We start from the raw sequence: 21916 nt of genomic DNA, 5'->3' as shown, positions 1-21916 counted from the left end.
TCCTTCAATAAAATATTATGCGGTGTGCAAGGACGCTTCAGATTTTTTTTTTAAAGGGGATTTTGTGTATTGAGAATGAGAGGATAATATTACTATGATGAGCTGGGCCTACTACAGACAGCTGATGTACAAGAGCTCTGCCAATGCACCTCCCCCTGCCCTACGACACCCCTGCTATTCCAGTACTTAATCATTCTTGAGCAAAAACTGCAAGCCATGTCCGATAGCTATGGGTTTTTTGTGGTTTGAACCAAACATTCATTAGGTGTTAGGATGATTATTAGAAGACAACTATCAGTTTCTTTTGTCACTTCAAGGAATTTGGGAGGACTCTGCTCTGTGTCCTAACCTACTGGCTGATCCAGCACTGTAACATTTTCATTGTCAAGAGGGATTTTCTTGAGTAACCAAGAGAGTTAGAATTAAGGGAGTGGGGGTAATCACCCCAAAGGAATAGCTACCTTAACATCTGTTTAATCCTTCTAATTTCAAGTCGTCTTCACTGCACAATTGTCTCTAACATTACGTTATGAAAGAACATAATTTAAGTAAAAAAAAACCCACTAACAAGTATTAACCTACTTTTCTGATCCTCCTTTTATTGTCCGTCTGCTTTAACCCTTTTGTGTCAAGCTATGAAAAGACAATCTATTCTATGCACATAGCTCATCTTATTTCCACAGATTTCATATTTTCAGCCAAACCTGTCTGTGTGTTTTGTGCTTGTATAAATAACCAAGATGCTACTGCACCTTTCTGTTTTAGGTCAACCCTAAAGCGAGCAGGGCCACCACCACTGCCTCCTAAGGTAAGTTTCTGCTGTGTTTTAAAGAAGGGTTTACTGTTAAATGACACTCTATAAAATACTTCAGTCTGATGCTTTCTAATTGCTCGTAAGTTCAGAAGCTAATTTACTAACAGTTGGAGGGAAACATACCTATTGGACTTCACATGATGGGCCATATTTGCAGTGACTTACACCCTGTGCTGTCCTGTTAAACTTTGTGATTATACTGGGTGTCGCTGGGCCCTCTATATGTTTGTAAAAGTGGCTTTTAGGTAGTTTCCCTTTTGAAAGGATGTGGTATATGTGTGATATGTCCTGTTGACCATTATTCTTTCTGCCACTATGTCATTATTTTTCAAAATCTATCAAGAAAAGAATAATTCTGATAATAGATTATCCTGCTGTCAATGTTCTTTGTTAGAATGGTGATATATTTTCTACATAAAAGCTAGCATGTAATAATTTTATGCCTCCAAAAAATCATCATAAGTCTTTAAACCATGATTTGAGGACTTCAGTAACTCAGCCAGAAGTTAGGAGTCGATTACAGGAGTGGGTGGGTGAGGGTCTGTGGCCTGCAGTATGCAGGAGGTCAGATATGATTATCTGAATGGTCTCTTCTGGCATTAAAGTCTGAATCTATGAACCTTATTTTATAAAGCCCCACCTATTTTATTTATTACAGCCAAGGATAAACAATTACCCTGAGGAAAGCCTTGCGGATGATGAGAAGTCTCAGACAATAAAACACTTTCCAGATTCACAGAGTAGAGCGCTGCCGGCTCATAGGAGACAGAGTATTCCAACTTGTGGTTCTCAAGCTGAGCCGTCCCCCATTGGTATGACTAGCAGTCTCAGCAGCCCTGGACTGCTTACAGCTAGATACAGTGACGTGGGTAAATAACCTAATTTATATTGTTTGCAGTATTGTTGTAACCATGTCGGTCCCAGGACATGAGAGAGACATGGTGAGTGAGGTAATATCTTTTACTGGACCAACTTCTGTTGATGGAAGATGCAAGCTTTTGAGTTACTCTTCAGGTGCCTGTAGCTTGAAGCTTGTACCTTCTGCCAAGAGAAGTTGGTCCAATAAAAGATACTAACTCATGCACCTTGTCTCCCTAAATTACATTTTCAGAAAGTGACTTGTTTCCCATAAAAAGAAATATGTTTTGGAGCCAACTTGATTTTAAGCAAAACATTATTGTAATAGAAGTAGTTCCTGAAGTGTGACTTTCCTTCTCGTGTGCTGGGCTTTCTCTATGCCCTGGAGGTTCATATCCTAAAGGCCTAGGTCAGGGAACTTCCTGCTGGCACAGGGATGCTGAATGAAATCTCTTTTGCAGCCAATCAGTACCATCCCTACGTTGGCCCGCTGGTCTGAGCGAGTTCCAATGACAACAAACATGGGCTTCTCTTGATAGTTAAGAGCCCTAGCCACTGGGCAGCTGGACTGGCCCCTTTTCCGCAACTCCCTCTGAAAAGGTTCAGCTGGCTGAGATTAATGTATGGTAACTTCAGAACTGTGCCTCCCTCTTCTTTAGGGTTAATTATATATGTTGCAGAGAAGAGAACAAGGCATGTAGGCAGCAAAATTATTTGTACTTAATTTGGTTATCAGATATGTTTTAAAATGCATGTGGGATTTGTTTTAGGAAATGGGGATAGTATGCTGAAACTCATTGAGGAAAATGCAGAAGGTTCTGGACAGGTCCCCCAGCTGCCACGTAAAAAAGACAAAAGAGACTTTCCAGTAAGTATTTGGTACTGTGGCTGTTAAATATTGGTCAGTGACGTGACTTCATTTGTATAGATTACACGCACATGAATGTCTGGTATAGAATTTTAAGCTAGTGTGAATCATTTGACAATTCATCTCTTTCCCCACAGAAGCCAGCCATCAATGGTCTACCGCCGACACCAAAGGTGCTGGTAAGAAATCTCATTTAAAATAGGAGTAACTGTGAGCACAGTTTTATTCATCCATCTGCTTACTTTGCCTTTATACTGTTAGTAATTAGTTTATTACCAAAAGAATTTAGTGTTGCTGTCAGCGTAACAGCCACTAAAAAGCTTTCATGTTATTCCGGATTTGTATCTATGGTGTTCTGTAGAAATTCAGCCAAACAAAGACGTTTCATAGGATGTATTGTTGTGTTCTTGGGGAAGATGAAGGGTTTTTTTGCATCAAGAGATGTTAAAAATAGGTTTGTGTGATTGAAGAAAGGAATGTGTCTGACATTTAATTAAATAGGTGACTAATAATAAACTCTTTACATTGCAAACTTGTTTCCGGTTTAAATTTGGGTTTCTTTTAGATGGGAGCATGTTTTTCAAAAGTTTTTGATGGCTGCCCTTTGAAGATTAACTGTGCAACGTCATGGATACATCCTGATACTAAAGGTAGGCTAGCTTTCCCCTTTGTATTTTAAATCCTGCTACAAAACCAGTATTGTACTTCTGGATTAAGCCAATTTCTCTCCTTTTTTAGATCAGTATATTATCTTTGGAACTGAAGATGGTATTTATACGTTGAATCTGAATGAACTTCATGAAGCAACAATGGAACAGGTAATTATCAGTGTCTTGTACAGGCAGAATATAATTGACAGATACTACGAAACACCAAAACTGTGTAATTTTTAGTGGGGGTGAATAGAGATGCTCTGCTTTGTTGTATAAGCAGGGCCACATCAAGTCAAATCCCATTGGTCCTAACATTAGAAAGCCCTGACTTTCAGGGCAATATTTTTGACACCTGTTGATGAGATGCTCAGATCAAAGGATAGCATGGAGCTCTCTCAGAACTGGCTCTGCATTCCCCTGCTCTGGCCTGCCTCCTCTCCTTTGCTACCCAGCCTGCCTCTTCCTTCTCCATCTTGATTCCACTAGATGGCACACCTCTCCTCCACTGTGCATGACCCGGAGGCAGTTGCAGCCCCGCTGCTGGTTAGTGCAGCTGGTAAATATTTATGGGCTGGCCAGCTGCTCCTCCTCCTAGTCTCCTTGTTGCTTCTCCTCTGCTTGCCTGCCTCTCTCCTTCCAAACCCCATCTCCTTTTGTGCTTTGGCTTTGGCCCACTGCTTACTGTCGCTAAGCACCCCATTGCTCACGCAAGCATCCCTAGTTCACTCGTCACCTCTAACTTAACATCTTCCTTCCTGGTTGTTTTTAATAGTCCTTTTTATTTGCTGTACCCTCAGCCTGGGCCTCATGGAGTTACACGTTCAGGCCCCATATGAGGCTAATCTGAAGTTATCTAGTGGGGAATAGCCTCCAGGCTTTAAGAGGGAGACAGTTTTTGCCAGACTTACTGTAAGGTATTTTTATGCTTTGCTACTGTTACTGCCCGAAGAGGGAGGAAAAGGTAAGAAGCCTCTGGCTGGAGTAGAGTTGGTCTAGATGGTGCTAGTGCTGTTGTCCTACGGAGCTGTACGTTTGTACAGCACTTTCCAAACCTAGCAAGGACCCAGTCTCTGCCCCAGAGACACAAAACACAACACAGGCTGATATTAGAGGAAAAGGAGAATGTGGGGCTTTGAGGAGGAGAGCACGGGCAGGATCCTAGCACTGAGTGGGTCAGAAGGAGGTACAGTAGAGAGGGTATTCAGCAGACTGGAAAAGAGAGGCTGTTCCGTGGGCGCAGCATGATAGAAGACACAAAGCGAAGTGTGGGTGAAAGACAAAGTGGCAGCCTGGCCAGATGATCTGGGGGCGCTGGGCAAGCAGAAGGATATGATAGCTCAGTGGTTTGAGCATTGGCCTGCTAAACCCAGGGTTGTGAGTTCAATCCTTGAGGGGGCCATTTAGGGATCTGGGGCAAAATCAGTACTTGGTCCTGCTAGTGAAGGCAGGGGGCTGGACTCGATAACCCTTCAGGGTCCCTTCCAGTTCTATGAGATAGGATAGATCTCATGGTAAGAATGAGGAACTCGAAGTTGATACAGTCACAAGAGAGAAGGCTTTCTCGGGTTAGTGGATACAAGAACATGCTTGAAAGCACAGGGGAAGGTAAGACCAAGTAGGTATTGGAGAAGGAACTGAGAATGAACAGAAACATGGAAGGGTGGAGGTGAGCCACAGGAATAGAGGCAGGTAGTGGAAGTGGGATCTCTGAATCCGCCACATTAAAGGTGGAGAATTAAAGATGGAAGCACCTCTTTGGATGCTGGTGGTGTAACGGTGGGGGAAGCTGTTTTAGAAAGAAACGGGAGGGAGTACAGCTGGGATACAGAAGAATGAACCTGACATGGAGAATGTCAGCGTCATCATAAGACTTCATCAAGAGGCAATTAGTAGGGCATGAACAGGGCCTGAGGAAATGGATCAGGGGACCCTGCATTATTAACCCATGTATATTTCTTTTTTAATTCAGTTTCTCTCTGTTACATGGAAATATCTTCTGCTTCTTCCTTTAGTTATTTCCCCGAAAGTGTACCTGGCTGTATGTTATCAATAATACTTTAATGTCGTTGTCAGGTATGTATCTGTTAAGAAAAAAGCCCCTGTAAATAATGGGAAAATAGACAAAGCATTCACTTGTTAAAGGATATTTTCCTATGTGCGCCATGTAGATCAGCAACATTATACTGAATAAGAGAATCATGTGCTGTTTCCTGTATTTCTGTTTTCCTTTTCCATATAGGAAATTTTACTTTGAACATGCTTTACACAAGAAATTTTCATAGATTGTAAGGCTGGAAGCTTATAAAATCAAGTTTGTAAACACTAGGTTAAATGCATCTGAGGCCTCCCACTGTTTCTTCCCTGAAAGGTTAGGAGTTTGATGATTAGACCACACAATACAAGTCTTGTTCTGAGTAATGCCAAGGGCCCAGTTTGAGCGGGAGAAGGATATTGAATTTTTCCTGCTTTTGGCCTCTGAGATTGCAGTTCCAAGTTCAGGACAGAGTTCCGCTATTAAAATAACTATCAAGCCAACATTCAGCTCTATTGGGGAGAGGTGGAAAGGGCTTCTAAGAATTGAGCTGCAATGTCTAATCATTCCCCTGGTGCATTGCAGTTTGGTGCCATCTTTAATGGCTCTGAACTTCCCAGTCATGCTCAGCATACACCCCACTGACTCAGAAAATAGGTATGATTGAGGACAAGAAGAGTCCTTAGTTAAGGAGGAATGACGTACGTTAATGTGCGCATGTAAATAATAATGAATTTGTCATTCTTATCTGTTATATTTGTCCTAACTGTAGATGATTTGAAACAAGGGGTTTTCCCTCCTGTCCTGACAAAAGAGAATTCTGCATCCAGAACAGCAGCCCAAGGTGGATCTTAATTTTGAGTGCAGACGGATTGCAGGATCAGGCCTTTAGACATAGGATTCTGTGTGTAATTCAAGTCACATGATAATATGAAGATAGTCCGGGATGGGTTTCCTGAAGGCTGGTGGCACATAGGTTCCAAGGGCCAGAAAGGACCACTCTGATCATCTAGTCTGACCTCCTTTGTGACAGAGTTCATAGCACTTCCCCAAAAAATTCCTAGAGCAGATCTTTTAGGAAAACATCCCATCTTGATTTTAAAATGGTCAGTGACACAGAATCCACCATGACCCTTCGTAAATTGTTCCGATGGTTAATTACCTTCACTGTTAAAAATGTACACCTTATTTCCAGTCTAAATTTGTCTAGCTTCAACTTCCAGCCATTGGATCATGTTATACCTTTCTCTGCTAGATTGAAGAGCCCATTGTTAAATATTTGTTCCCCATGTGAATTAATGCTTCTACTGCCAGGCACGGGAGGGTGTTTATATAGGCCATAAAAGTTTTTTCAAGATTGTTTAGCTGTATGCATTGTGTTTGAGTGATTGCAGGTATCTGTACATAGCTCAATATCAATTTTCTATTTCAATATTAATAATTTATATTTAAATATATTTATATCAATTTAATGAAAGTGTACTGGCCTGATAGTCACATCAGTGCCTTGATGTGGTATCAAAGAACAACCTAGAATTTAGTGTGTGCATTTGTTTTACACATTTTCTTAAATGTTCTTATTAAACCTTAACTGTAATAGTGGAATTATGTCCCCACTTGATGTGCTATCATTTTAATCATGATTTGTTTCTTTACATTTTGGCTTGGCTTCTATTTTTGACATGCTTTTGGATCGCCTTTTTAGAAGGTAATTACCACTATGTATTTTTACCATGAATTGCGTCTGTCTGATGTGCGTATGTATGATACACATCAATTTTCTGTCTTACAGGAAAAACGTTCCAGCTCTACTCCCATAACCTAATAGCTTTGTTTGAACAAGCCAAAAAAACAGGATTTGCTGCTCATATGCAGACTCATAGGTTCCCTGACAAAATATTACCAAGGTACAAAAATATCTTTATTTTCTAGACAATTCTGAAAAATGAACACAAGTTCTAAACTACTTTATCCTTTATTCTTCTGATGTATGTCTGTATGAATCAGTAACATAAAAGGCTTTCAATATTGGTCACTGATGTGCGGTGTTAAACTTACTCTGTTATTCCAGGAAGTTTGCCTTAACAACAAAGATTCCTGATACAAAAGGATGCCACAAATGCTGCATAGGTGAGTGAACAGTCAGTCTACTGATTTTTTTGTCCTTGGTTTTTATTGCTGGAACAGAGTGGTTTCCACTCAGATTTATTTTTAATCATCATAAACATAATAAAAATGTGGGTCCTGGATAGCTCAGGAGATTGGTAATGAATTACTGAGCTTTACCTTCTTATGTGACCTCTCATGACTGGAAGTTTGCAACCTGGTAGTCCATTCGGTACAATCCTCTGCTAATCTCTTTGTGGATGAATAGTTCTTTTGATCCACCCAAAATACAACAACATCCATCCAAGATCTTCTTTTTCTTCCTGCTGTTCTTCTACCATCAGCTTTCTCGTCCAGTGCCCGTAAACATGCATCACCCTCTGAACCCCTTAAAATGTACCTTGAAAATCTAGCTTTACCTTACCACACGTGAAATACTGTCCCCAGTGCAGTCAAGAGAAGCTTTGCTGTTGATTTCAGTGGGGCCAGTATTTCACCCCAAATCACCAGTCAGTGTGGCCCAGATCAGTGGTACCACGGTCACTACTACCTGTGGATTGGGCAGAGGCCTATATCAAAAAATGTGGTGGTCAGTCTCAGTCCAGTTCCAAGTGGACAAGTGTCCCTGTCAGTAACCACTGTCACTGACTGACACTTCTTGTTAAGCCTCACTAAAGAGGCCAAAGACTGGTCGTGAAGTTGAAATATCCTCTGACCCTAGGAGGGTGGCGCATTCAGGGTAAGGTTGTGGCATAGAGGGCACCATAAGTTGAAGATGGAAAACTAGCAAACATGATGGTAAAGGACCAGTTATTATTTGTAGGTGTATGCGGTGGGGGGAGGTGTAGTTCAGCTGATTAAAAATCACTTTGAGCTGTATCTGACATGCAAGCTTACAACCCTGGTGTGTGGTATGTAAACACACACACATATTTTTTAATCTTGGAGTAAATTTTTCCAAAGAGACTTGTGCACTTAAGAGCTTGTGTCATGGAAAATCAGTGGAACTTAAGAATTGTAAAAATGTTGTTGTCTTAAAATGTCACCTCCCTCATGCAGACATGTGGAGTTCAAACTATGGGTCTGATCTTCCTCAGATTGATACTGCCTGCTAGGGATTGATTTCACCTACTGATGGGCACCCTCTGCCCTTTCTGGGGAAGCAGTGTTTTAAAATGTATTTAGGGGGGAACTTGGCTTTACAACGTGGCTCAAGCCAAGGTGACAAGCCAAACTCACCTTTACGTGTCCAGGTGGACTGGGGCAATCCGGTGTTTGCAGGCAGCCTGATCTCTCAGTAACTGGCTGACTCAAGGTGACATGTTGTGGCCATTGAACCCAAATATGACTGAGAGTTTGAGTGCCACTCTCAGCAGCTTTCTGAGAATGTGTGTTGTGAACATTCATTGCTCTCTCCCTGCTTCTGCAAGGGCTCCTGCGGGAAGATTTTTACCCTGAGAGCAAAGTTTCTGGTTTAAGAGCCATTATTTGAAAGTGCTTTAAAACCACATGCATACTCTGATTGTACTTGATAAGTAATTGTCCAAGGAAATGGCCTTCATCAGCAGGAAGAGAAGAGTCATCTAGTAAACAAGTATTAATATAGCGGGACCCCATTTATCTGACCCTCCCGTATCCTGCTCTCCACATTAACCTAACGACTCCAGGGCCAGAAGCGGGTGATCTCTCCTGTGGACGCTAGATGGCGCTGCCACCTTGCATGTTCCCATTCTCTGGAATATCTGGATTTTTGATTATCCGATCTGGCCCCGATCCCATTTAAATCAGATAAACAGGGTTCTGCTGTAATACCTAGTGTAACGCCAGCAGACCCCTGTTGTCGGCGGGCAGGATCGAACTGGGGACCTCTGGAGCTTAGTGCATGAGCCTCTATTGCATGAGCGAAAAGCCAATTGGCTGTTAGCTAATGCTATAGAGCAGACTCATTTCTCTCTCTCTCTCTCAGTGGTCTCAGTGCCACTAGATGGGACAGAACACCACACCCAGAAGGTGTGTGGATTGCACACGTCCCCTAGCTGAGGAAGTGCATGCCGGGCTTCAGATACTTCCCAGTTGAAATCCCGGATGAGCCCCCACTTGTAACACCGACAGACCCTGGTCATCAGCGAGCAGGATCGAACCTGGGATCTCAGTGCATGAGCCTTACAACAGGGATCGGCAATCTTTGGCACCCGCCCGTCAGGGTAAGCCCTTGGTGGGCTGGGACGGTTTGTTTACCTGCCACGTCCTCAGGTTCAGCCGATTGCAGCTCCCACTGGCTGTGGTTCGCCGTCCCAGGCCAATGGGGGCTGCGGGAAGCGGTGTGGGCTGAGGGATGTGCTGGCCACCCTTTCCGCAGCCCCCATTGGCCTGGGACGGCGAACCGCGGCCAGTGGGAGCTGCAATCGGCCGAACCTGCGGACGCGGCAGATAAACAGACCGGCCCGGCCCGCCAGGGGCTTTCCCTGACGGGCCGCATGCCAAAGGTTGCCGATCCCTGCTCTACAGCATTAGCTAAAAGCCAACTGGCTGTTAGCTAAGGCTGCAGAGCAGACTCATTTTATATCTCTCTCTAAGTGGTCTTGGTGCCACTAGATGGGACAAAACACCACACCCAGGAGGTGTGTGGGTTACATATCTCAGGGGTTCTCAAACGGGGGGTCGGGACCCCTCAGGGGGTCGCGAGGTTATTACATGGGGGTTCGCGAGCTGTCAACCTCCACCTCAAACCATGCTTTGCCGCCAGCATTTGTAATGGTGTTAAAGATATTAAAAAGTGTTTTTAAATTATAAGGGGGGGTCGGACTCAGAGACTTGCTATGTGAAAGGGGTCACCAGTAAAAAAAAAAGTTTGAGAGCCACTGCACTAGCTCTTGTGTAGCATTTTTCATGAGGAGCTCTCAGTGCATTTCAGTCTCTAATGTATTTATCCTCACAGCACCCTGTGAGGTGGGGAAGGGCTGTTATTCCCATTGTACAGATGGGGATCTGAGGCACAGACTAGCTAAGGTCATCAGTCCCCGGTTCCTGAACAGTGGGACTGTGTGATCAAAGAAAAGAAAGGAGCTGTGGCCGTTGCTGATGTCACCATGATGAAGGAGGTTGCTAAGCACCAGGAAAAGCATCCGTAATAGAGAACGCTATTGTGAGGATGACATTGACTAGCAGCACCAGGATTACAGCACTGACTAATGTGGTGAGGGTTCTCTGTCATTGTGTACATACAGTGCATAACACAATGGGCCCTGGTCTTAGGTGGGGCCTCTAAGGTGCTGCAATAACACAAACAAAGAATAACGCTGGGGCAATGAGGAATTTTGCAAGAGGAAGAAGTGATTTGGTTGAGATTGTTGGCTCTTTTATAATTTGCTGTTCCCATCTACCCTCTATTTCAACAGGCCCCTGACTCTCTCTTGCTCCTCTAGAAACAAATCTTTGTCTAGCACAGGTGTGCTGTTTGCTTCGGTAACATTTCATGAGTTAGTCCACAGGTTAGGTTATGTTCATATGTAGCGAAATAGATAATTTTGTGTCTAGTTCATGTGGAAGTTAACACAATAATAAATGGAACAAACGTTTTAATACAGCACCAAATAATAAACCTAAGGTCAAAAAGGTTAGTTTTTTAAATTTTGAATCCTCTGTAAAAATAGCTGTAATTTTCAGTTTTACTTGAAACATGATTGATGTGTGGATTGTTCTGGGTTTTTTTGTTTAATAGTAAGAAATCCATACACAGGACATAAATACCTTTGTGGAGCATTGCAGTCTGGAATTGTTTTACTTCAGTGGTATGAACCAATGCAGAAATTCATGTTAATAAAGGTAAGCTTTACCCAGTTACAAGATATGTCTTTTTCCTGTTGCACAATGTTAATCATTCAACTATTATTAGAAATAAACAAGGCTCTCTGAAAGTGTGTTAACCATTCCATATTGTTAAGATGGAAAGTGCATCCCTTTCTAGTCCTGTTTGTGGATGCTAAGCACTTGAAAATCTGGCCCTGCAAGCTTTTACTAGCTCTAGGGCTGATCCAGTGCTGGAGGAAATGAATGAAAGTCTTTGCATTGATTCACAAGATGTTGGATCAAACCCACTGCTAGCAGTAGCAGACCTCCAAACACTAAGAGCATGAATTAAGTGAAATGTTTCATTCTTTTGGGCATATACTCTCCTTGGTTGTGAGTAGTAGTTTGAATTACGTAGGCAATTGAGAGGAGAATAACTCTCACTAAAAGGACTGAGACTTAGAATCATACAATTGGAAGGGACCTCGAGAGGTCATCTAGTCCAGTCCCCTGCACTGAGGCAGCACTAAGTATTATCTAGATCATCCCTGCCAGGTGTTTGTCCAACCTGCTCTTAAAAATCTCCAATGATGGAGATTCCACAACCTCCCTAGGCGATTTATTCCAGTGCTTAACCACTCTGACAGTTAGGAAGTTTTTCCTAATGTCCAACCTAAACCTCCCTTGCTGCAATTTAAGCCCTTTGTTGTTTCTTCTATCCTCAGCGGCTAAGAAGAACAATTTTTTTCCCTCCTCCTTGTAACAACCTTTTATGTACTTTTCAGCTTGGAAAAGAGACGACTAAAGTGGGATATGATAGAGGTCAATAAAATCGTGATAGTGTGGAGAAAGGGAATAAGGAAGTGTTATTTGCTCCTTCTCATAACACAAGAATTGGGGGTCACCAAATGAAATTAATAGGCAGCAGGTTTAAAACAAAAGGAAGTATTTCTTCACACAACGCACAGTCAGCCTGTGGAACTCCTTGCCAGAGGATGTTGTGAGGCCAAGACTATAATAATATTCAAAAAAGAACCAGATAAATTCATGGAGAATAGGTCTGTCAGTGGCTATTAGCCAGGATGGGCAGGGATGGTGTCCCTAGCCTCTATTTACCAGAACCTGGGAACGGGCAATGGGATGGATCACGTGATGATTGCCTGTTCTGTTCATTCCCTCTGAAGCACCTGGCATTGGCCACTATTGAAAGACAGGATACTGGGCTAGATGGACCTTTGGTGTGACCCAGCATGTCCCTTCTTATGTTCTGGTGTTCATTAGCATCTCTCATGATCTGTGCATGTCAGTTTTTAGGCTGCCTATCTACACGCTCGGTAAAAGTAACTTCTAAACTTGATGTATCTTCATTTTTTTCAGCACTTTGATTTTCCTTTGCCAACCCCCCTGAATGTGTTTGAAATGCTCGTGATACCGGAGCAGGAATACCCCATGGTTTGTGTGGCTATTAGTAAGGGCACAGACCCAAGTCAAGTAGTTCAGTTTGAGACAATCAACTTGAACTCTGCTTCTTCATGGTTTACAGAAATTGGTGCAGGTAAGGTTTTGGAGGTCTAGTGTGTGAACCTTGCATTCTAAGTAACGTAGAAACACTTTCTCTCCCAGCTTGATTCCTTCATCTTAGTTAATTTTTGAGGCACGCATACATATCTAGATATAGGCCTTGCAGTGGGATGCCAGCCTGGATTGCATCTTCCTCTCTGTGCTCTGGCCTTCTGAGCATAACTGTTTTGTAGTAAGATATAAAATCACTTCCTGAGAAAAGTTGGGGGAACCCTTCTGGTGTTTAAAATTACTTCATTCCCTCTACTTAATCATCATATAGGAGGCTGGTCCTGCAGACCTTTCCAAGTCCGTTTTCTGCCCAACTACAATTTAATTTACCTTTTAAAAGGCTTCATTTTAAAAGCACCATGTATTAAAGTGCATGTTTGAAAAACAGAACATGCCCCACTCAGCTAGGAGCTCTGTGTGTGGTTACTTGGTCCATGTCCCTCCATGGGACTGGTCTCTGTGCTGTTCCCCCTTTTCCTCTCTGGACACTCTCAGCGAAGTGTGTGCCTCTCTCTTGTGGCCCCACATAGACTGTTTTTGTAATTTGTTGCCCATTTATGCCTCTAAAGCAGATTTGATATGTTCTTGGCAGGCTGGCACAAGCAGACAGTAGGCCCTTCAGAGTTATGGTTTCTGTTTTAAAAGCCCAATTTTTTGAGAGGCAGGAATCAATCCAGAGCTCCTTTCCCATAACACAAAGGGGTCAGAAAGCAGCTGACTCACCTCAGCTGGAGAATTGGTTTCTTTAACATTGCCACCACTAAAAGAAATAAAAATGACTCTACAAGAATAGAAATCCCTAACTGTAAAGGTTGTAGGCAGAGCAGCAAATGCACAAAGTAGACTCTAGGGTTTGGGGAGCTAAGATCAGTTTTTAAAGGTGTAATGTAAACTGGTTTTGTTTTCCTTTAACAAGGCAATCAGCAGTTAGATGCGATTCATGTAACACAGCTGGAAAGAGACACTGTTCTAGTCTGCTTGGACAGTAAGTATTGTCTATATGGCTGGAGCTGTGTGATAGAAACCTTTGCTTTGACACAATTGCTACTTTGTTAGATGTCAGCTCTTTGGTTTTCTTTTATACTTGCAGTGCAATATCAGGGCTTCAGTTAAGGTTTAGATACATTCAGCCTTCAGGTGTGCAACCCTCTTAAAAAAATACATATATCCTGTATTTTGTCTTTTGTTTTCATCGTTTAAACTTAATGCAGTGTTATGATTGAGAATAGAATACTCAAAAATCAGAAATGTTCAGAGCTTCATTTTTTACCACAAATTTAACTTGTACAAGAATCTGTATGCACTGAAGCGTGGCTGAAAAGTTAATGGTTTCAGTAGCAACCCAGTTGTGACTTTTGTGTATTTAAATATACAAACCTTCATGTTAGGGTGGTTGGGTTTGTTTTTTTTCTTTGAATAGTCATATTTTGTATTTCTTTAGGAAGACTTTTAGTAAAGTCTCAAACGTACAGATACACATACGGTCTTATCTACTTGTGCATTAATAGAAACATGCTCTTTGATTCGTTCTGTACAGACTATAAAAGCCAGACATAGGAATAAAATATTCTTAAACCTGAAGGTTGTAGTTAGCATTTTATATGTAAAGCTGTCTGTAATCCTTTTCAGCAACGGGTTTTGAGCTTGATTTTGTACTTCTTTTCCCCTGAGAATTTGTGAAAATTGTGAATTTACAAGGGAAGCTGAAATCGAGCAAGAAGCTGGCCTCTGAGCTAAGTTTTGATTTCTGCATTGAATCTGTAGGTAAGTAAAAATCTCCCGACTGGTTCTCAAGTACTGAGCCTTGAGCAGAGAAGATTTTATCTTCAAATTGCATGGCTCTTCCTAGCCACGGTTAGTTTTTATTGCCTGCCACTGCAAAAGCTTACTCCTTGGTGTGGTACTTATTGCAATGAATTGTCTCCTTGACTGCATTGACTACTTAGGGGAATAGGCTATATGCCAGGTTGTGTTTGCGAGCTCAGCCTGATGTTTGGAAATTCCGTTCTAGTGTCATTCCTGCTGTTTTTCAATAAGATGTATCCTGTCTTGACTAAAAACAAAGAAATTGTTCTCATCTGTTCCTCCTCATTTCTAGAGCAGTAAGAAACATTTTTATCAAAGGGTTTTTATTGTAGTAATAAATTAGGTTGGAGCAATTTTTAACAAAGGTGAGATTTTACTTAAGGAAACCCTGCAGATAGCAGTTTAGCTCACCCGTACCTTCATAATAATACATAGCTCTTACCCGGTGTATAGCGGTCTTGTTTTTGAAAGGTGTGCCATAATCTCTACAGCTTTGCGCACTGTTATGCTGAGTGTTCCTGCCATGATCAATTGTCCCAAACTGTGGGTATTTAGTATACGTTAATTGTTGCAGAACTGGAATTCTTTAAACTTGTTGTGGAACCAGAGTCAGTGGTGAAAAGCCTTTAATAAAAATCCCAGCTTCAAGATCAACTCACTCTTACCCAGCAGTTCCTTGCAGTTTGGAGCACTGGGTTCCTTAGGCATCTTCCCGTTGGCAACCGATTTTTGAGGTAGCTTTTTAAAGAGTGAATGTCACATGGTCATCTGTCCAGGCAGTGCAGGGTCTTGTGTAACAGAATCTCAGAACTGGTCAGGCTGTGAAAGGACACTGCAGTATTTTTTTTTTTTAATTTGACACGTGGTCCTTTCCTAAATCATGAAATGTTATAATTACCCAGTTGAATTCTCAGTGAGAGAACTTTCCCTCCATTCCGAGCAATCAACATACACTGTTGTTTATACTATAATGCAACCACACTGCGTAAACAGCTTCCCTTTGACACTCTGAAGGGATGAATAGATGGAAAGATGTATTGAGGACTCTTGCGCTAATTGTCTAGCTCACTTTGCAGATGGCTGTTCAGTGAATGGTTTCTGGAATTTATTACACTCGGCGCTGGGGAGCCTTGGTTTTGTAATGCAGGGATGGCAATAGGAATAAGTACCTCTTCCTGGTTTATGACCGGAGAAGGTGAGCAGCAAGTGCACATGAATCTAAGGGCGTGTCTGTATTGCAGTCGGAGGTGAGATTGCTGCTTGGGTAGACATACTCGTGCCAACTTTAATCCAGCTAGCACGACTCAAAATAGCAGTGAAAACACAGCCACATGGATCCTGGCATGGGCTAGGGGTGTGAATACATACCCAGGGTTCCAGGTGGGCTTGTGCAGCTGATGCTGAAACACATGCAGCCATGTGCTTGCTGCTGTTGCTAGCTGCACTAGCCAAATGATAGCTAGCACAGGCATGCCTCCACGAGCTACAGTCACCCCGCCGGCTGCAGTGCAGACATACCTTTTATGTAGAAAAAGGTACAGTTTGTTGATATGTTTGAAAAGCCCAATCACTAGTTTATAAGTTTCAATTGACTTAATTGAATGCCAGATGCATCAGCTACTGAACAGCATGCCCCGGTAGTCTCTGAGAGATCACATGGGAAACAAGCAGGCAGGGCCGGCTTTAGGCAGATTCCTCCAAATCCCTGGAATCAGGCCCCGCGCCTAGGAGGGCCCCACGCCTTAGGCACCTTTTAAATTTTTTTTTTTACTCATCTGGTCCGCGCCGGGTCTTTGGCGGCTTTTTGGCGGTGGAGGGGGGTCCTTCGGTGCCGTGGAAGACCCGGAGCAGATCCCCCGCCACCGAAGTGCCACCGAAGCTCCAGACTGCCACCGGATATTCGAATCGGGGCCCACAGTTCATAAAGCCAGCCCTGCAAGCAGGACCTAGAAAAATAGCATGGCTGTAAAATGTGTAATATTCACTTGGCGCCACACTTCCTGCACTGGACCCAGCAATGCTGTCTTTGATCAGAGACAATAGAACTCCTTTCAACCCATTGGTCTAATTTTGTTTTTCTTCTTGTAGTGTGCCTTCAAGACAGTGTACTGGCTTTCTGGAAACACGGCATGCAGGGCAAAAGCTTTAAGTCAGATGAAGTAAGTACTCACCTGGTCTTTCCATATTTAATTTAATTTTAACTCGTCTTCCCTTCGCACCTGCTTCCAGGTTGCTGATTCTGATTGGAGACCTAAATTGTTACCATAATACAGTAACTCCTCGCTTGACATTGTAGTTATGTTCCTGAAAAATGCGACTTTAAGTGAAACGATGTTAAGCGAATCCAATTTCCCCATAAGAATTAATGTAATTGGGGGGGTTAGGTTCCAGGGAAATTATTTTCACCACGCACGCGTGCGCGTGCGCGTGCACACACACACACACACACACAATAAGTTTTAAACAAACAGTTTAATACTGTACACAGCAATGCTGATTGTGAAGCTTGGTTGAGGTGGTGGAGTCAGAGGGTGGAAGCGGGTGGGATATTTCCCAGGGAATGTCTTACTGCTAAATGATGAACTAGCACTCGGCTGAGTCCTCAAGGGTTAACCCATTGTTGTTAATGTAGCCTCACACTCTACAAGGCAGCACAGATGGAGGGAGGGGAGGCAGCATGGCAGAGAGAGACAGAGAGACATGCATTGCCCCTTCAAGTACATTGACGCCACTCTAAGTACATTGCCTTTTTAAGTAGATCAGCAAGTTGAGACAGCAGCTGCTGCCAGCAAGCTCCCTCTGTCCTGAGCCGTGTCGTGTCGTGTCGTCCCCCCGCTCTGTGGAGGTCGGGGTAAAGGAGCAGGGTGGAGGGGACACCCTGACATTAGCTCCCCTCTTCTCCCCGCCCTTTGCACAGCAAGCAGGAGGCTCCCAGGAGCAGCTCCAAGGCAGAGGGCAAGAACAGCACAGGGGTGATGGGGTGTGCGGGGGAGGACAGCTGAACTGCTGGTAATTGATAGCCTGCTGGGTGGCTGCCGCGCAAGGAACTTAAGGGAGCGGGGAGCTGATAGAGGGGCTGCCGGCCCACCCTGGTTCCAAGCCCCCTCCAACAGGCTGCTCTTCCTGCAAGCAGCGGACAAAGCAGGCGGCTGCCAAACAGGGGGCATTGGGCAACTTTAAACGAGCATGTTCTCTAATAGATCAGCAACAAAGCAACATGAACCGGCACGACTTTAAGTGAGGTGTTACTGTAATAGTGCGTGGCTAGTCAGTGTCGCTGTTTGGATGGTCAGATGCGTGTTCTGACATTGCCCTCCTGTGCTGCTCTGGGGGAAATGGCATGCAGGCTTTTTCCCAGCCCGCACAAGAGGCATCTACTAGTAGCACAGCACCAAGCTGAAACTACAGAGGCATCAGGCAGGTGTGTCCAGAGAATGGAGAGGGCTGGGCCCAAGCATGTTGCTGTTCATAGATTCCAAGGCTGGAAGGGACCATTGTGATCAGCTAGTCTGCCCTCCTGTGTAACATAGGCCAGAGACCTCCCCCAGAACCATTCCTAGAGCAGATCATGTTGCAAAAACAGCCAATCTTGATTTTAAAATGGTCAGCAATGGCGAATCCACCATGACCCTTGGTAAATTGTTCCAGTGGTTAATTACTGTCACCGTTCAGTGTGCACCTTTATTTCCAGCCTAAACTTGTCTAGCTTCAACTTCCAGCCACTGGACTGTGTTGTATCTTTCTCTGCTAGACTGAAGAGCCCCTGTCAAATATTTGTTCCCCACGTAGGTACTTACAGCCTGTGATGAAGTCACTACGGAACGGTTCCTTTAAGCTAAATCGTTTGAGCTCTTTGAGTTTGTCGCTATGAGGCATGTTGCTCTTGGGCCCACCCTAAACATCATCAAAGGTTCAGCAAAACCTTTATACATTTGAGCCTTTAAACCTTGATACAAATCCAGGACAGACCATTTGAAGGGCTGGCTCAGAAAATTTAATTCTAATGAAAATTCATCTTGTAAAAATCAAGTGTCCCTTTAACTCTGCACAGTGGTGGATGAAATTCAATCTCTCTGCTGAGATTTAAGCAGAGTACCCTCAAATCCACCATCTAATCCTGCAATGTGCTAATCATCACTATTACAAGCTATTTAAGATTAATCTTGTGAGGGCTAATCACTGAGCTGTACTTAGTGCCTGTATAAGGTTCTATATTTTGCACTAAATCTTATTTAAAAGTGTAATTTGAAGAAATTGGCTGGCTATTTTCTCTTCTAAATCAGATTAATGCATTTTACTTTATCAATACAAAGGAGCTTTCCACTAATCCTTTTCTTTTGCAGGTTACCCAAGAGATTTCGGATGAAACCAGGGTTTTCCGCTTATTGGGATCAGACAGGTAGTTATATTTAAGAAACTTAAATCTTGTATTAATTTAAATGTTAGCTGAAAACTAGTTGAAATTCAACTGCAGTCCAGAATGGTTCTCTCAGGCCATGGCTACACTTGCAAATTTGCAGCGCTGCAGCAGGGTGTGAAAACACACCCTCTCCAGCGCTGCAAATTGCGGCGCTGCAAAGCGCCAGTGTGGTCATACGTTAGTCCCCACAGGGAGGTGGAGTATGGACAGCGCTAGGAGAGCTCTCTCCCAGCGCTGGCGCTTTGACTACACTTAGCGCTTCAAAGCGCTGCCGCGGCAGCGCTTTGAAGTGCAAGTGTAGCCATAGCCTATGATCCTTGTGTGGGGCGGGAGAAAGATGGATGGCAACACAGCTTGTTGCTCAACACTGCCACCTTTGGTTGATTTTAAGAAGTGATTGTGATTAGAACCAAAGTAAGTTTGGCGCCATCTTCCAGTCCAAGTGCCAGGCGTCCTTTGACATTGCTTTTAGTAATATGAACACAGTGTACCTAGAATATATAAATCCCCATGCAATAGACCTGTGGGGAGAGAACGAACCACATGTAACAGATGGTAGTCATGTTGCTCCATGCCCTTGAGGAAAGTCCTGGTTCTAGCAATCAGGTTTGGATTTTGAGGGAAAAATTATATTCATGAATCACCTAGACAACCAGCTTGTAAATGTTCTTTCCTTCTGTGGGACATGAGATCTGGAATAAGATAGCAACAAACCTAAGCGACTTGTTTCGTTTAACACACGAAGCTTCGTTTTAATCTCAGTCCCTGAAACATCCGGCTGAGTCGCTTCAGCAAAAGCAAGCAGTGAACAGGTACAGTCTGATTGGAGCCACCAGCTTAAGGGAGATGCTCTTTGAATCCAGATTTGTCACTTTAGCCGAGGCTGCTTTGTGCTGTGTAGTCATGTGGTTCTTACGAGTCAAGATATTGTGTTCTAGGCCTGCCGACATAGCTTATGCCGCTCACGGAGGTGGGTTTTATTATGCCGATGGGAAAGCTTGTCTTCACCACACGTGTTGCAGAGGCACAGCTGTACATCTAGATGTGGCCTTAATTTCCCAGCCCTGAAGAAGAGCTCTGTGTAAGCTCGAAAGCTTCTCTCTCTCCCCAACAGAAGTTGGTCCAGTAACAGATGTTATCTCACCCACCTTGTGTGTCTTATATCCTGGGACTAACATGTAAACAGCATTGTTGTAGCCATAAGTTAAACAGGCATTAAAGGAATATCAACATACCTCTGTCACCTTTATGAGCCTGTGAACAATGGGCGTTGTTCCTCTTTGATGTTAGTATTGAAACCGTGGGATCTCTGTTTTCCAGCTAACCCCATTCTGTTTTGTGCTTGTGTTTACTTGCAGGGTTGTAGTGCTAGAAAGTAGGCCGACAGAAAACCCAACTGCACACAGCAATCTCTACATCTTGGCTGGACATGAAAATAGTTACTAAGCAACAGTAACCCAATGCAAATAACAAGAGAATGAATCCATCACATAAGGAAAAAAGAACCATTAAGGAAACTCAAATACAAGCTGGACTGTAACTTACTTCTTCTCTTCTTGAGATCTTAATTATCTGGTCTGTAGGGTAGAAATCAATATTGTACTTTTCGCAGCTGGAAACAGCTAGTTCTGTCTCTTGCCACTGTGTGGCTGGTTATATCAAGTTTGCTTAATAAAAGCTTTGAGATAAATAGTCCTTTATTTGTTAATCCTAGGGAAACACAGCCTTTAAAAAAAAAATGCAATAAAGGTGCCATAAAAAGTTAGATATTTACTTCCTCTGGGTTGTCCTTATATCCTGTAGATATAAATATAGTGCTGGCCAATTCCCTTTATACTGAGTCTTATTCTTAATAAAGATGATTTGCGCAGGAAGTGAAAGGATCAGCAATGCTTTTCATTTTTAAATCTGCCATTCTGTATGGCTTTGTAAAATAGACTATTTAATCGTTATTTATTAATCTGCTGCTAGAGTGGTGTAATGTATCTAACTTTTAGCAAAAGAAGGTTGCAGAGCAGCTTAGCATTTTTTTACAGTTGTATAAAGATTTGATTATTCTTGGTCCTTGTAGAGATGTAGCGCATTGTTGAAGGGGGTTATAGTACAATGTTGGTTGTTCCTGTATAAATGCAATTTTGTACAACAAAGTATTTTGTATTCATTTTGCCTACGGAGTTGCCATAAAAGGGAGTTTCATATTTACTGAAATAACAGGTGTAGAGTATATACAAAAGGTAATATTGACACCTGAAATGTTATTCGCGGGTGGGTGTGTACAGTATATGTGTGAGTGTGTGTGTGTCATTGACAGGCAGTGTATATGTAATATATACATGCTTTATTTTCATAAATTAGGGATAACCTGTGTGAAATTAAACGGACGCATAAGAGGATTGTGCCTGGTCATCCTTAAGGAATGAGAATAACGTATCCCACTGCCCACAACATGTATTTTATTTATACTATTCCAGAGGGGAGTCTGTAGGGTAACTATGCTTCTAAGCTTTTGGTATGTATAGTTGCTCACATTGTTTGTCAGACTGTCATTTAGTGATGGTTGTTTCCCAGCTCTAGAGTATAAATATCTGTGATAAGAAGCCGTATTCTATAATAAAGCTTTGGGTCACATCTCCTGTTACCCCTTCCCCCCTTTTTAGTTTGTCATCCGTACTTTATCACCTTATTCCTCCATTAAAGAGTCACATTGCTTCCTATTGTCTGTGCTCATTAATTAACATTTTGATGGTACCCTGGACACTTAAACGCTACCAGATAGACTGCTGTTCATACCCTATATACGGGGTGTTATTACCCCACAATAACACTCTAGCCGTGATGTAAGCAGCATCAGTCTAGAGGCTGACGCTGTAGCAGTTATTTAAAGTTAGGGTTTATTTTAACACTTAATTCTAGTGTATACTGGGGTGTCCCATTCAATCTCAATACCTGCTAAATTAATAGGGGGGAAATATGTTAGAACTTTCACAATTCATTTCAA

The 21916-nt window shown here is 42.8% G+C and overlaps 1 protein-coding gene across 5 annotated transcripts in view; it reads left to right on the top strand.

Moving 5' to 3' along the window:
- MAP4K5 (mitogen-activated protein kinase kinase kinase kinase 5) overlaps positions 1-21628 on the top strand; it is an 80155-nt gene extending 58527 nt beyond the window's left edge. For 4 of the 5 annotated variants that reach the window (XM_045014636.1, XM_045014633.1, XM_045014635.1 and 1 more), the window contains exons 18-34: positions 766-808; positions 1473-1683; positions 2443-2540; positions 2678-2719; positions 3106-3190; positions 3279-3358; positions 5206-5266; positions 6931-6933; positions 7018-7132; positions 7297-7355; positions 11053-11156; positions 12498-12675; positions 13609-13677; positions 14364-14456; positions 16587-16657; positions 18842-18897; positions 20277-21628. In XM_045014636.1, coding sequence (XP_044870571.1) covers positions 766-808; positions 1473-1683; positions 2443-2540; positions 2678-2719; positions 3106-3190; positions 3279-3358; positions 5206-5266; positions 6931-6933; positions 7018-7132; positions 7297-7355; positions 11053-11156; positions 12498-12675; positions 13609-13677; positions 14364-14456; positions 16587-16657; positions 18842-18897; positions 20277-20364 — 1456 coding nt within the window. In that variant the 3' untranslated portion in view covers positions 20365-21628. The remainder of the gene's footprint in view (positions 1-765; positions 809-1472; positions 1684-2442; positions 2541-2677; positions 2720-3105; positions 3191-3278; positions 3359-5205; positions 5267-6930; positions 6934-7017; positions 7133-7296; positions 7356-11052; positions 11157-12497; positions 12676-13608; positions 13678-14363; positions 14457-16586; positions 16658-18841; positions 18898-20276) is intronic. The other variant, XM_045014637.1, reaches the window with a different exon arrangement.
- The last annotated feature ends 288 nt before the right edge of the window (positions 21629-21916 follow it).

This window comes from Mauremys mutica, chromosome 4 (genome assembly GCF_020497125.1).
Source record: "Mauremys mutica isolate MM-2020 ecotype Southern chromosome 4, ASM2049712v1, whole genome shotgun sequence".
NCBI lineage: Eukaryota > Metazoa > Chordata > Testudines > Geoemydidae > Mauremys > Mauremys mutica.
Note: the sequence above shows the minus strand (reverse complement) of the source record. Positions and strands in the feature narration are given on the sequence as shown.